The sequence below is a fragment of the Hydra viridissima genome, unplaced genomic scaffold, assembly GCF_058129835.1.
Source record: "Hydra viridissima isolate aposymbiotic clone 2 unplaced genomic scaffold, HvirCarnegie_v1 scaffold_3, whole genome shotgun sequence".
NCBI classification, from domain to species: domain Eukaryota; kingdom Metazoa; phylum Cnidaria; class Hydrozoa; order Anthoathecata; family Hydridae; genus Hydra; species Hydra viridissima.
The window spans coordinates 5,490,956-5,506,470 of record NW_028324302.1 but is presented as its reverse complement, the minus strand read 5'-3'; the positions used below and the strand labels follow the sequence as shown (position 1 = coordinate 5,506,470).

General features: G+C 28.4%; 2 protein-coding genes across 2 annotated transcripts; one reads left to right on the top strand and one right to left on the bottom strand.

The window, feature by feature from the left end:
• Positions 1 to 3,426: 3,426 nt before the first annotated feature.
• LOC145201042 (uncharacterized) lies at positions 3,427 to 4,988 on the top strand. The gene is made up of 6 exons (XM_090081178.1): positions 3,427 to 3,609; positions 3,822 to 3,936; positions 4,071 to 4,088; positions 4,313 to 4,402; positions 4,495 to 4,584; positions 4,790 to 4,988. Exons 1-6 carry the CDS (start codon positions 3,586 to 3,588, stop codon positions 4,882 to 4,884), a joined length of 432 nt encoding a protein of 143 aa, XP_089937304.1. The 5' UTR covers positions 3,427 to 3,585; the 3' UTR covers positions 4,885 to 4,988.
• Positions 4,989 to 8,683: 3,695 nt separating this feature from the next.
• On the bottom strand, positions 8,684 to 12,935 carry LOC145200989 (nuclear transcription factor Y subunit gamma-like). Its single transcript, XM_080074620.2, has 9 exons — positions 12,779 to 12,935; positions 12,049 to 12,135; positions 11,858 to 11,953; positions 11,482 to 11,580; positions 11,171 to 11,266; positions 10,869 to 11,087; positions 10,658 to 10,777; positions 10,380 to 10,574; positions 8,684 to 9,177 (listed from the first exon to the last, which is right to left on the bottom strand). Exons 1-9 carry the CDS (start codon positions 12,779 to 12,781, stop codon positions 9,082 to 9,084), a joined length of 1,011 nt encoding a protein of 336 aa, XP_079930746.2. The 5' UTR covers positions 12,782 to 12,935; the 3' UTR covers positions 8,684 to 9,081.
• Between the last annotated feature and the right edge of the window lie 2,580 nt (positions 12,936 to 15,515).

The window sequence follows — 15,515 nt, the reverse complement described above, 5'->3', positions numbered from 1 at the left end:
AATTCAGACATTGTTCGTAAAGGATCTTAATATGGGTTGGAATAATTATTAGTGGCCATCCACCCATTTTTTATAGACACAATTCCTTAACAGCCTGAAGGTTGTGCGATGAGAAATTGTAACTTATTATTTGTAGATATGCTGCTACAATTGGCCTCAAATTTGCTTTTATGAAAGAAAATGGTCGTCTACATCGTGAAAGCATGCTACAACAATGATTTGAAAGAAGAAAAAAGGTATTAAATGAATGAGCTGGCCAACCTACTCACTGGATTTTAGTTTGATTAAAAATGTCTTTGATGCTTATAGGTGCATTGCTGCTCAATTTTTGCCAGCATTTTCGCTTAAAAAGCTCAAAATTAATTGAGGACTGGGGAATAATGAAGAGGAGTGTGGATATTGTCCACAAAAACAGTTTGATCATCTTATCCAGTCAATCGTAGGCAACACAAGATGTCTTGCTGTTTTTTCTGTTAACAGAAACCACACGCATACTATTATAAAAAACGTGCATTCTTGATGAAATGTACTATGTGCATTATAATTTACAACTATTAGCCAAAATTTATGTATATTTGTATTGCTTGTTTTGTACGCAAAATTTATAAAATTATGTATCGCTTCTCGGCCTAATGGCTAAGATTAAGTGTAGTTTTTTAAAGCGCATCCAATGTAGTGAGCCGATGGAACTAACTCGATTATTTAGCTGCTAAAGCTGGGTAGAGGATCTGGGTTTTTACTTGTTTTAATTTGTTTTTATTATCTTTTTTGGCTTTTGTTTAAGCTTGGTATTTTAGATAACCCAGAATTTCTCAAGGCAGATCCGTCAGGGTGATAGATTATCTGTCGCCAAGACATTAAAGTAAGCAAGCGTCGAACATCCCACCTTCCACAGCTGCCTATGGGTAATGAGAAGTAAAAGGAAAAAAGAAAAAAATTGTGTGTGTGTATATATATATATATATATATATATATATATATATATATATATATATATATATATGATAAAAAAATATTATTGCATTGAGGAGTGTAATTGCTATTTTTCTTGATTTTTCAATGTTAATTTTTGTTAAGAGCAATTTTAAACCAACCAGAAGGCTATTTATGGATGGCTCCACTAGAGTAGTAAGCTTAGTTAACCAAATATTAATGTTAAGCCGTATTTTAACTAAGAGCTATGAAGAGCTTTTTATTCGCGATATAAAGCATAAACGTTTGTGCTACACAAAACTATAGATTAGGAAATAGTTTTGTCGACTATCTCACCATTAGAAAACACCCATTGTTCATCTCTCTACTTTTAGTAGAGATTTTTTATGCATTTTTTGAGAAAATGATTTTTTTCCTATCAAAAAGCATCACAAAAACAAAAAATCACTTCTGAATAAAAATGATAAAAATATTTCTTCGGTTATCAGAGATTATAACGTTAAAAATATTTCTTTAAAATGATTTTATAAAAGTAGGTTTTTTGATAAATATTGTATTTTACAGATCTGTTTTTTATTGCGCAATGTTGAGATTTATATTCAAAAGTTTTCTTGTTATACTTCGTTTATGAAAATAATTTTTCTTTCTTAAATTAAAGAAAGCTTGCATAATCTAAGTTATATGATACTAGACGAGTTGCATCGTCAATTTTAGTTTTAAAGGTCAATCGAAAAATATTCTCATTTGTTAATTAGAAACAACGATTCAACTTTTCTTAATATTTTTCTTTATTAGGGATTCTTGACTTCTAAAATTACAAAATCATCATACCCCACATAAAAATGATCAAACTTGATTTCTAAATTGCTGTTTTATAAAAAAGAACAAAGTAGAAATAAAATTTCATCACTATAAGAATGTTGTGGGAGCGTTTTTCTTAACACACTACGTACTCACCTACAATCAAGCTATATAAGGGGTGAAAAAAACTCGCACTTTAAATTAATTTTTAATATAAAAAGCTGAACAAATATCACATTGAAATGTTGTTCTTTTTACATAACCACCAACTTTTGATTATCGAGTCAAACTGTTCCTACTAAGTAAGTAAATAACCAACGTAACAACCTTAATTCAGTAATATGATAAAATACTAGGTAGACCCTACTATCAGTTTAAAGAGATTGATTTTTTAAATTATGTATAATGCTTAATCTCATAAACAAATCATTATCGAAGTTTTGCTTATCAAATGATTTCATTTAGTATTAAATAAAATAGATGTTGGAATAGAAACAAGTTGTATATGAAAGGAATTAGAGCGGATACATTTCTTTTTTGATTACTTTCTGCAATAAGCATAAATTTCCAATCTGAGTTTATTTGGTCTATTGGCACAGTTTTCTGTTGTGAAAAGTTTTAAGCCACACCTCAAGTTCAAGTTGCAACTTAACATTTTATTTGAACTAAGTTTTAACAACAACGTAAAATTTTTTCAAATGAAAACTGAATTTATTCAAAGATCTGATTACAAAATCTGCGTAATGAACGTTAGGATAGCTCTGGCTGTTTTGTTTTTTTTTTGAATCGTTAAAAAAAAAAACAAACTCCACAAACAAGAAAGGAGGAAGAGTTTTTAGAAAAATAAATGGAATCATTTTAAAAACAAAGAAGTCAATTTTGTCTGATTTTAAAAAACATTAACTCTTTTAATCTTTTTAAGTTCTAAAACTTTACATTGATTCGCAATTTTCTTCCTACTTGAAACAAATCGTGAAAAAGCTTGATTAGATTGAAAAAAGTTGATCATTTCAGCGGTTTATAATTTAAAATTCATTCTTTGTATTTTTGACCGAAATATATATATATATTAAAAATCATTTTCCTAAACAAGGTTTAGGTTTTTCAAGCTGCTTTTTTTATCTGAATGGAGGAACTTGCTATATTTTTAGTTTTCAAAAGAGTACTCGAACTCACATTTCTCTGAGTCGAAAAATGCCACTTACTAAAATTTTTACCTGTAAACGGACGGTTTATTGTAAAGTATCAGATCTCTGCTAAAATACATGATTATGGCGTATCTATACTAAATACATATATATGACAATGGATGAAAAAAGTTCTTTTGATTGCAAATTTTGATATTTGTTTGAAATTTTATCAAACGCAAAATGACGTGAAAAGCTCACACACCTGATAAAACGAACGTCACAGAAAAAAGCTGTTCAAATATTGGCATTTTTTAACATAACTAATAAATTTATTATTATATATTAATACATATATATTACTATATATATATATATATACTTGCATATAGGTATATCCAAAATATTTTTTTAAATAAGGTATTCATTTTAGTTTGCTAAAAAAACCTGATGCTTTGAAACATTGATTAGTTGACTTCGTCTTAAATTTCTAAGTTCAGTTTCCTCTACCGTTATTGTTTTATCTAGTCAAAAATAGAAATAATTAATAAAATCATGTTTGTTCACCTAAGCACATCATTAAATAAATATTGCAGATGTTGTTTTTGCATTTCGTTCACAAAACGAGTATAAAAGTGTGACACAAATTTTTTTTCAGTTAAGCAACCAGCAAGAAGCAATCTCCAAGAAGCAATCTTTCAACTTGCAAGAAGAAAATCCAAAAATGAACTTTTTCGTTGTTACTTTGGTAAAATGTTTGTTTTCGTTTTTTTTTATTCTTTTATTCATGATTTTTCGGAATACTAGTTTAAGGGTTGGTTTAGGTCTGAAATTGAGGAGCCTAAGTCAATTTTTTGATTGAAAACATTTAATTGAATTTTTCAACAACATAAGATCTTGTCTATTTGTTGCTAAAAATCACTGCTACAAACATGTCAACACTTGCTTTCGCTGTTTTAGGCATTAGCTGCAGTTTTATCATTTGCAAACGCTGAATGCGATAAAAAAGAATGTCGCATGTTCTGCCGATTTGGATTTAAGAAAGACGAAAATGGCTGCACCATCTGCCAATGCGGTAAGTAAAATTTGTTATTAATACTGGGTAAAATATCATTACTGAAGTAATTTATTTGACTTCAATTCTGTATCTGTGTGCGTTAATTGTTCGTTTTTCATCTATTTTTTTCTTTTATCTTTATTTTACTTTAGCTTCACCATCAGAAAAAAGTAAGTCTTCGAAAAAGTTTTTTTTCTTTTTCATCTTAAATTTAAGCTTTTCTATATATCTAAAATAAACGTAACGTTTTTGCTTTGAAATACAAACAATTTCTAATGATTGTAAGAAATGCAGTTACAAAAATAAGAAGCTAAAATTGTCAAACATTTCGGAAATAGTTAGTTATACAATCGTAGATTAATCCACTAGATTAAATTTTATTTAACTTTGATAGAAGGTTGCGATGACCTGAAACAATGCAAAATGCTCTGCCCCAACGGTTTTGAAGAGGATGCAAATGGTTGCAAGAAATGCCGTTGCAAACGTAAGAAACTAAAATTGCCAACTTTTTTGGAAATAGTTAATAATACAGTTGTAGATTAATCCATTAGATTAAAATTTATATAACTTTGATAGAGGAATGCAATGACCTAAAGCAGTGTAAAATGGCATGCGAAAATGGATTCGTTAGAGATAAAAATGGTTGTCAAAAATGCGAGTGCAATAGTAAGTTATCTGAGTATAAAATTGATTTTAAAGCTAGTTAAAACCCATTTATGTATTGTTGTTTATAATTAATCCCTTATTAAAGATCTAGAGTCAAATCTAAAGATTTTACCCACTGACCACATGCTTTCTGTAAATTCGTTACGGAACATTTTTTTATATTAAAATTACACATTATTATTATAGTTTTTTTTTTTATTTCCAGAGTGCAAACCATACTTATGTCAAATATTCTGTGAATACGGAAACGTTGTCGATGAGAACGGTTGCAAACTTTGTAAATGTAATAGCAAGCCTTGAAAACCTTAACAAAAAATGGATGTGAAAATTGTCGATACTCACAAAACGATGCCATTATTTATGTAACTTTTTTGATTACAAATAAATTTGAGCATTTGGTGTTACTTTTTATCTTCTCTAGCATATTTATATATATACTTACACCCATGTATACATACTTATACTCATGTATACACAGTGAATGATTTATTTGTCTGGAAGGATTGCAAAGAGGATCCTCATAACCAACAGTTTTTTTTTTTAACACATCAATAATTCTTCACTACGGATTATTTAAACCTTATTCTAAATTAAAAAAAAAGATTTTTGTTAGTTAACTTTCTTAGGTAATAAAAAATTCGACAACCGGCTATGAAAAAAAAAGAATTAACTCATATTTATTATTATGACGTAATATTTGCTTACAGAGTGGTTTCAAAATAGGCGCATTAAGATGTGAATTCCTTTTTTCAAAACATCAAACAATTGTAACCTTCTATTTGATAAAAAAAAATCTTTTTTATCAAACTGTTACTTATAACTGTTTTATTAATTAATGATAGTTTAATCATTTTCTTTAAAAGATTGTATAAAATTGCTAAAAATGACGAGTTGAGTCACATTTTTTGAAGGTTTTGAAATGAAAGAAATGAAAATTAAGATAGAAATGGGTCGAAAAGCAGTGAGCGAAGCTACAAAGTGGCAGATATTAGGTATGATGGGTGGCTCAAGGATCAGCAACAAATAAATAAAAAGTAGATTATACACTTAAAAGAATAGCGCCTGATATAGTATGAGAATAATTAAAACTGCTTGTAGCATTCAACGTTATCTACGATCCGGAGCTCGAGGACATTTCGTCAAGTGAGAGCCAATCCAATATTGAGTTACAAATGTTGGTAGTTTCAACAAGAGATGGTTCCTACCTACACAGCCCTCACAGTCAATTCTTGGATAGAAGAAACTAAAGTAAATTTAAAGCCCAGCTCAACTGCCAGATTTTAATCCAATTAAACTATTCGGACTTGGTTATACAAAGACTTTGTAAAGGTTCGAATAAGTTCTATAATTGGCCTAATTATGGTAATTAGCCTAATTATGATAATTAGCCTAAAATGATAACTGGATACCATTTGGAGAAGACAACCGAATTTTGCAACAACCTTATTAAATCAATACATAAGAGATGCATGCAAAGTTTGCATTACAAAGGAGATGCATTGGTTGCACGAGGGAGATATTTTAACCCTTTCATGCGCTGGGTTGTTGTATAACAACAAATTAAACTAAGCTTCCCCAATGCAAATAGTGCATCCTAACCGATTGAAAACAATATTATTTTATAAAGGAAAGCTGAAAAGGGCTGTAGAAAAAGTCTACTTTAACATTTCAGAGAACCGCTGAAATTTTGTAGATGATTTTTTATGGGTGAATTCGGTACTAGGAGCAGACAACGAATACTACTATTTTAAAGGATTTATAAATCTGATCTTGTTGTGAAAAAAAATGTTAGTTTAACATAGTACTGCTCTTACTACTCATTTACATTTTTGTTTATTTCTACCTTTTTGATCTAATAAACAAAGTTAATTTGTTGTTGTAGAACAACACTGCGCTTCAACGGTATAAAATCCCGTTCATTATTATTATTATTTTATGCGATAAGATGTTTTAATTAAAATATTTTTTTTATCATTTAATTGTTAAAATAAGTTTAAAGATTAAAATATTGTTATCATCATTATCATTTATTATATCATTGTTCTTATTTTTATTTTTTAGTAAATATAATATTACTGTGAATGTGATTATATGTTACTTATGGTTATATTGAGTACAATGCTATATTATTTACTGGGTGTGCTTAGCACATGTTTATATACACACATAAATATATATTATGTGTGTGTGTGTGTGTGTGTGTGTGTGTGTGTGTGTGTGTGTGTGTGTGTGTGTGTGTGTGTGTGTGTGTGTGTGTGTGTGTGTGTGTGTGTGTGTGTGTGTGTGTGTGTGTGTGTGTGTGTGTGTGTGTGTGTGTGTGTGTGTGTGTGTGTGTGTGTGTGTGTGTGTGTGTGTGTGTGTGTGTGTGTAATTTGATGCACCTTATTTATTTTCAGAACTTAAAGTAAAATAAATAATGGCACTTTTAAAAAATTTTTATTCTTCAAAACACACAGAAAAAGTTATAACAAAGTTAATTTCTGAAGAAGCTTTTGTCATAGATTTTGACGATAGTGATGTTGATAGTGATAATAATAATAGTGATCTCAAGAATACAAATATAGAAAAGGATTTGTGCATGTACAGTGATTTTACTTGCTCAAATCAGAGTTTAGTGTAGATGAAAGTTCTGATGATGAAAGTATCAATAATAAAATGACTTCAGTAAATAAATTTCGTAATCATGTACATTACACAAACAAAGTCGCTGTAGGCAGTGTGGAAATGGTTTTACTTTTATTCAATATATAAAATGGTAGATAAGCCTGTGTTTTTTAAAATAAAGAAATTTTTTTAATGAGTTTTATGGAGTCAACCAATAGTTTTTAATGCTAATGTTTAAAATCCACTACCAGTTATTTTTGGTTGTTTGTCAGCATCCCTCTTTGACTGTTATTAACATCCCTCTTTGACTGTTTTGTTATTTTAATTTTATTACTGTTTTAACAAATGTAGTGTAGAACTAATATTGCTAAAACTCAAAAATGTTTGTTTATTAAAAATACCCAGGGGGCGGGAAGTGTTGTTCTATAACAACAAACTCAAATGACATCTTCACATAATTTTTTCCTAATTTTTTTTTTTTTTTTATGTCATATTGGCATAAATGAGGTTCAAAAAAACAAAGTTTGGATTTTTTTTAGTTATGGGAAAATAATTGGAGCATGGAAGGGTTAAATACTGTTTTTGTTTTTTATTGTTGTTGCACCAATTTTGATTAATCCCAGTTTTTTAATTGATTATTTCATTATGTTCGATAACATTTAAAATGTAACTGTACGTAAAAATGAAATAAAATACGTCAATATCTTCTTCATTTTTTACTTTATGGCAATTTGGAAAAGCTTAAAAAAAGAAAAAAAAAGCGCCTACTTTTCTCTACTGAATTGTTTTCAAAAAGTTTATAGTTTATTTTTTTAAACTTAAGAACTTTGTTTTTGAAATTGATGGAATTAAAAAAATAACTGACTGATTGTTTCAAAATGAATATCAAAAAAAAATTTCATCTTATGATTCCTTGTCTCATTTACCTATATACCTTTTAAACTGCTTCACTACAAGAAACATCCTTCATTTAATTTATTTCATTTAATTTATTTCATCATCATTTTTATTTCAACATCATACCTTTAACTCCATATAAAATTCATTTGAGACTCATCTTACAGAGATCGATTTTTTTTTTAAATCGAGAAATGTTGATTTTACATTAATCTAAATGTAACTTTATCAAAATGTCAGCCATTTACGTAAGTGACTACCCAAAACAAATAATCCAACAATAATTCATTAATTTAATTTTTGCAAATGAAACCTGGATTTCTCGACAAATTGTTCAACATTTCCAATAACAATTCACAGGGCTAAAATAGATTTAAAATTTCCTAACTTTGATGTTTGAATCAAGGAAAAATCTACCTAAGACCATATACCAAAATTATATAAAATATATAGATAGCAAAGATACCAAAGATCAATCTATGAATTTTAATTAACATCAAGGAATATTTTAATGACATTATTATTATTAATAAAAAAAAAAAAAACATAAATAATTTTAAAAAAACTAAAGAAAAATAGAATAAATTAAACATCAATATTAATAAATTATGCCAATGTATTTTTTATCTGAACATCAATTTACAGCCTTTAAAAACAGATTTTAAGTAAAGTTTAAGTAAATTTTTAAGTAAAATAGTTATGCAAACTACTTAAAGTTATTTACATTTCTTTATGTACTTTACAAAATGAGTTTGGTATAAGCATAAAACAATATCTTTCTATAGAAAAAAATCCAACTTCCTGTTTGTGATTATTTTCCAATCAGTAGTAACAATGTTCTGCTTTTAGAGCAATAAAAGCCATTACAGAGTTGGGAACTGAAAAGTCATATTGTCTTTGAAAACATTTGTAGACAATTTAGAGTATATTACAATCCAATACCCTTACAACCAGTACTGTGCAGCAGTATAAAAAGATGGACATTAGATTCAAAAATCATGACTGATTTAATCCAGTTACAACTTGTGAATTAGTTGGCTGCGCCATCACATATACAGCTCCAGGAGGAAGACCTTGTAAAGACTGATATATCTATAATACAAAAAAAAAAAACTCAATACACCAAAATAGAACAAAACCATTTAAAAACCTTCTTTTTTTTAAAGAGTGTAAACAAAATAAATGTGAAAGTAGAAAGAATTGCTAAAAAAGATACTCATCAAATTTTATTTAAAACTAAATAATTATTCTACTGCATCATAAAATATTTCAAAGAAATTAATTTATTCCTACAAACATCTAATAAAATTTAATTTATTCCTACAAACATCTAATAAAATTTAATTTATTCCTGCAAACATCTAATAAAATTTAATTTATTCCTGCAAACATCTAATAAAACTTAATTTATTCCTGCAAACATCTAATAAAATTTTGAGCTTTTCGTTTGGTGGTCTCCATAAGCTTGCACACAGCATCACAATCATAACTGCTTGATACATTTTTTCCAAGAATTTTTTAATATTTAATATCTCTGCAAAGTGTTTTTATTTTTTTAATTTTTCTTTTAACAACTGCATAGTACTTTTTAATAGCTCTCAACTCTGGGGAATTTGGAAGATTAGCTGTTTTAGGCACAACATTCACATCATTGTGTTTATACCATACCAAAGCAAGATCTACATAAAGCCAAGCCAGGCTAGAACACAGGTCTATTATCATATGATTTAATGAGAAGTAAAAGTCGTTTTTGCAAGCACTTTTTAACATAAATTTCAACATTTCACCAGTTAATGTGGACTCACGCATAAAAGGTGTTGATTTTTTGCCACAACTGCTAACAGCTTATAAAATCAAGGGGTTTTTCCTATCAAACTTATCATGTTTTATATATGCTCTTTCCCTAAGTGAGAGACCTGATTTTTGTTTGATTGATTTTGTTTGAGAAAAACATTGAATAACATGACTGGGATATATTTGCAACTCTTTTGCTATTGAGTTGTAGCTTCTATTAGGATTTTCCATATTATTTGCATAATTTTTTCTCTTACATCTTCTTCTTTTTAAAACGACCTTTAGATTAATGGGAAAACTAAAACATTATTTTGAAAACACAAATAATTGTGTTTACAACATAGAAACACAATTTCAAATTTTGTTTGTATGTTGTGTTTGTATGTTGTAAAATACAAACATAATTAGAAATTCATTTATACAACCACTAAAGAAAAAAGCGTATTAATTATTTCACATTAAATTTTTTTACACACTTTAAATAATCTTTTTTAACTTACTTGTGAATAAACTGCTTCCTGTTGGCGAGTATTACTTCCAGAGCTGTTTTGACCTTCAGGAGATGACTGGGAATCACAAGAATGTTGTTGCTGTTGTTGTTGCTGCTGTTGCAATTGTTGCAACTGTAATATCTGAGTTAAGTTAGTTGGACCCCCTTGATGAAGAGCACTTTGAGGAATTCGAATGTAGTGTATCTGTCAAAAACAAATGAATAGAAAAATAATTTAGTTGGTAAACTGAAAAGCCACCATCAAGATAAAAAGGTTTATTTAGGAACCTGAGAGGTCCCTTGTGCTGGTTGGATTATTTGCTGCTCTACAGATTGGTGTTGCTGCTGATGAGATGATTCAGATTCATTTAGATGTTGCTGTTGATCTTGTTGCCCTTCTTGATGGATCTGGAAAATACCAATTTGATTCAGTAAAAAACAAAATAGTCATAAAAAAAAACTCTCCATAAATAGAAGTATATTAAATATAAAAACATACATTTGTTGCTGCACCAGCTAGAGCAGCAATTTGATGAGGTTGAGCTGCAATTATAACTTGCCCATTTTGTTGTATGATATGAGCTCCTGGTGGCAAATGTGCTATTTGCGCTTGTGATGTGCTACCAGAAGCAGCATTTTGCTGGAGCTGTGAAAGCTGGAAATAATATTGCACTTGTTCTGGTGGCATAACATTACCCTGGTGACGAAGAGTATCCTCCTAAATTTATAAAGTAAATAGAATAAACCCCTTTACAAAAAAATAAAAATATCTTTTTTAAATTTTGCTTAGGATATTTTTACCTGGCGTTTCACAGGTTTTAACTCCTCTCTTGGGACAATATCAATTAGAAAATCAAACTGATCATATTTAGTAATAGCCATGGCTATGTCATTTCTCTAAAAAAAGTATAACCAAATTTTTAAACTTTTGACTCAATAAGCTAAGATTTTATCATAAGAATATATTTTAAAAAAAGCTTCAGCCTTTAAGTAACGAAGAAAAGATTTTATGTTAAAAACTTATGATGTAAAAGAACTTATGTTAAAAAAAGCTTCTAATTGCAACAATAAATCAAATAAAATAAAAAGCTACTCATCAAATAAATAAATACTTGTAATGTTCTTCTCTTGTTATCTTCTGTATGTATCCAAGCTCTTAATGTTAACTCACTGATAAATATCTCAGCAGCTTTGGAAAACAGTATTGGTGCCTAGAAATTAAAGATCTTATTTAATTTATAGGCACCAATAATTTTTTTAAAACTTTAAAACTTCTAAGACATATATTCTGATTAGTAGAAGTAATTTTTACATTTTTACATAATTTATTTACACTTATGTGAATTATGAATATTTCTTGTTAAGTATATAATTCAAAAAGATAAATACAATTATCTAAAAATAAAAGATTCTCATTAAATTTTTCACTAATTAGCTATAATAAAATCCTAAGGATTACAAAAAAACTACTAAATGTTTACAATGAACCTCAGCACTGATCATTTTTACTTCACCATCTTGCTTCATTATTTTCTTAATTCTGGCAAGTGGCAACTCCTGGATGGGTTCATCTTTCTTGCTTCCCTAAATAAATGAAAGAAACAATAAAATCTCCACTTATAAGGCTAATATGTAACAATCCATACCCTGTTTAATAAGACACTTTTAAAAAAACTTACAGATTTAGGCATCTGCAAAGGTTTAGTCCTGATATCATTCATGATTCTTGGCCAAAATGTGGCTAGGAGTTGTGCAGCATCTGAAGTCTTTTTTTTTTTAAAAAAAAAAAAAAAAATTAACTATGAAAAAAGGTAAGTTAACATTTTGAAATATACATTCAAAGAAATCCTTAAGTACAATTTTCTAAAGTGTAACATATACCACTTACTCTTATTTATTTTATGATTACAGTATTCACATTATGAATCTTAGTTACTTCATCTACTATGTATAAAAATTTTCTTAAAGCTATTTCTCAGAATGTCATTTATTCCTGCTGAAAGCACAAAGTTTAATTTAAGATTTAATAAGTTTTTAAATATTTTATTCTTACTCTGTGTTTTATCATAAAAATGTGATTTGAATATTACTGTATGACACTCAAAAACCTTTTTTTTTTTTTTGGAAGCATATAAAACACACAAACTCTCAGATGCATAACAAAAATTTAGATGCATAGGAAATAGATTATATGATTAAAGTTACTATTTAAAAATTGGGAAGAATTCAAAAATACTTATTTAGGAAAAATACAGACAAATTGTTTCCTATTGTTGATAAGGAAACTACTAATTGTAAATAGAAGGGTTGCTTTAACATTTGTTGTTTTATGTGAAAAGTAAGAAATTTAAGCGAGTGATGGATAAGTGAAAGAGCAAGAAGTCAACTAGGATAAAATGTAAATATTACCATTATTATGACGAATTCTAAGAACTGACACAAATTAGCTTTCTGGTTGGTTCTTGTGTCGCGCTGAGTTACTTCTCTGGTTGGTCCTTTTACCTTTTGAAATCTCTGGTTGGTCAAGTTAGCATTTTAAATCGTAATAAAGAATATGGCCTAACGGCTCTAATATTTAATACATCAACAAGTTATAAAATATTAGGAAGTGAAGATGAACAGACAAATAAAACCATTTTTAACTGAAAGCGTTTCCTCGAGTTTCTATTTTTATTGGAATAAAACCCCTCTACCAAATTTAAAAATGGCTTTGATAAAACTTTAAACTTGATAACTTTTAATTCTGAAAAAAGTAGTATGAGTAAATATTGTAAATAATTTTAGAACTTATAATTGCACTATTAAAATTCTGAATTGGCCGTTAATGTGTCTACTTTTTTCAGGGAGTTTTCTTAATAGCATTAGTGTGTTGTCATAGATAGAAGACAGCAGGGCTAATTGATACATCCACAAAGTCTTTTTAAAGCTTGCAGATTTGCTCCCTTGAAAGATTATTATGCTATCTACTTACTCGTTTCCGTAAAAATCGTTAAGGTTTTTTGAGCTTCAAACGAATGTGAATGGCAATAAGCGGGGGCTAGTTGATGCTATATCAGCCAACCACATTTGTTTAAAAATCAGAAAAAGAAATATGTTATTGAGTAGATTATCTTAATATTTTATGCTTAAAACCTGTTATCAATCGTTATTACTGTCAAAAAGTTGGTAAATAACAAAAAGTTAAAAGGGATAGAAAATATTCAATATTCTCTTACAGAAAGGAAAAGCGGAATTTTTTAAAACTACAACTATTCTATTATCACAACCTTCCTATACAACTAAGAAATTATAAATAAAATTAACGGTGCCAATTTCATCCAATAATAAAGTCCCTTGATAGTTACTTTTAAAATTAACATAAGATTTTACTTTTTTTTTGTCAGTATCATAGTTTTTATACAGATCTCAAAATCATTTTGTAATGGTTGTTAAAAATAGTATCACCAGAAGGAGCTGAACTTGATATAAATTCTAAAAGGAAAACATAAATTTTACAGTTTATCCACATTTTCTTTATTTAGTAAGTGAATAGAATTAAGAAGTGAAGACGTTAAAGATAATAAGTGAACAAACTTGCAAAATCTTAGCTATTTATGCCCCAGCAATTACGGCACTATTCTAAGCTTTTATTTTAAAACTTTCATTTCATTTGGTATTTAACCCTTTGTGGACTGACGGGACTTATTTGTCCCACTGCATTAACTCCTGTCTTTCTCTTAAACCGGTTCTTTTTTTGCTGTAAAAACATTTTGTAAGTTTTCAATTGGTTTTTAGTGATGTTTTAAAATAACATTTAATTGTTTGTCATCAATTATTTTTTGATTTAGATGTGATCTCTAATGATGGTTTTTAAGGAAATCAAGCGTATTTATTTTGTAAAAGCAAACGTATATTTAACTTTACATACTTTTATTTGTGTTGGGAATTTTTTTAGAGCTTCTTTAATGTGTAACTAAATATTTGAAGTTTAGTTTAAGTGTTTTAAAGTTTTTTATACACTACTTTTTTATAAAAATTTAAGTGGGACTAATAAGTCCCGTCAGGCGTTACAGCCTAATATTTTTAAAGCCAAACATATTTTTTGTTGAGAGTAGTAAAGTGTAAAAAACTAAAATTATAATCAAATATGAGTCGTAAGATTCGATACAGTGTTATAGAAGCTGCTGAAATAATTTTACAAGACCTTCCTTCTGGTGATTCCAGTGAAGTTGAATGGGGGGAGTGGACAAGGCAGACATGTATTGCTCAATTTATGGCGTAGACCGAAAATCAAAGAAATGGTGGCACCGAATATTTTTTGGGGTTCTTGAGCGTACTTTATGTAATGCTTATGTGGTCTATAAAAATTTAAGTGGTGAAAAAATTACATTAATGCAGTTTAAAAGATCAGTTGCACAATCGTTAATAATACTAGGCAGACTACCCAAAATAGGACGCCCAATGTTATCACCTTCTTTATTAACAAAAAAACGCCGAAAGTCTAATTATTCAGTACCTTTGTCAATTAGAGGATAAAACTAAGGTATTCATTGGCCTTTTTATGAAACTAACCGTGGAAGATGTGTAGTATGCTCAAAAGAAAAGATTGAGTCAAGACCACATTTTAAATGCACTACTTGTAAGGTTACTTTGTGCATAAATGAAAAAACAAATTGTTTTTCGAAATATCATAACATTTAAATAAATTTAATTGAAATGTGTTTAATTACAAACATTTTGTTTTTTCTTTATTTAACTAAAAAAATTAAAAAAAAAAAGCTTTTATGGCCTGACGGGACATATTAGTCCCACTTCAGTTTCCATAGTAACGATCACCCTGATATATTAAAAAATGTGTATTGTCTATTACTAGACCCTAATTAGTTTATTTCAATTGTATATTTTATTAAACACCAGCGTTTTCCACCCTCAGGCCTTAAAGGGTTAAACTATCGGGTTTTATCATATATAGATATTGTTCTTCGAAAATTATTTGAATGTTTCTGAATTTTTATAACTCTACAATAATAAAATTAGAAAAAACCTGTAACGATAGTCGTTTAATGCTCTTCTTTAAAATGTTACATATAGGATTTCCTTTCCTTTTTGTGTCTTCGGATATTATCTCCCAGTAATCTTATTCAGAAAAAAGTTTGGATCATAAATT

Excerpts from the sequence above, each read along its gene's own strand:
- LOC145201042 (XM_090081178.1), top strand. The coding sequence starts at position 3,586 with ATGAACTTTTTCGTTGTTACTTTG. Across the intron at positions 4,403-4,494 it reads CAAGAAATGCCGTTGCAAAC|AGGAATGCAATGACCTAAAG; the intron begins GTAAGAAACTAA and ends TAACTTTGATAG. Across the intron at positions 4,585-4,789 it reads TCAAAAATGCGAGTGCAATA|AGTGCAAACCATACTTATGT; the intron begins GTAAGTTATCTG and ends TTTTATTTCCAG.
- LOC145200989 (XM_080074620.2), bottom strand. Across the intron at positions 11,954-12,048 it reads CTTTGCAGATGCCTAAATCT|GGAAGCAAGAAAGATGAACC; the intron begins GTAAGTTTTTTT and ends TCATTTATTTAG. Across the intron at positions 10,778-10,868 it reads TAGCTGGTGCAGCAACAAAT|ATCCATCAAGAAGGGCAACA; the intron begins GTATGTTTTTAT and ends GGTATTTTCCAG.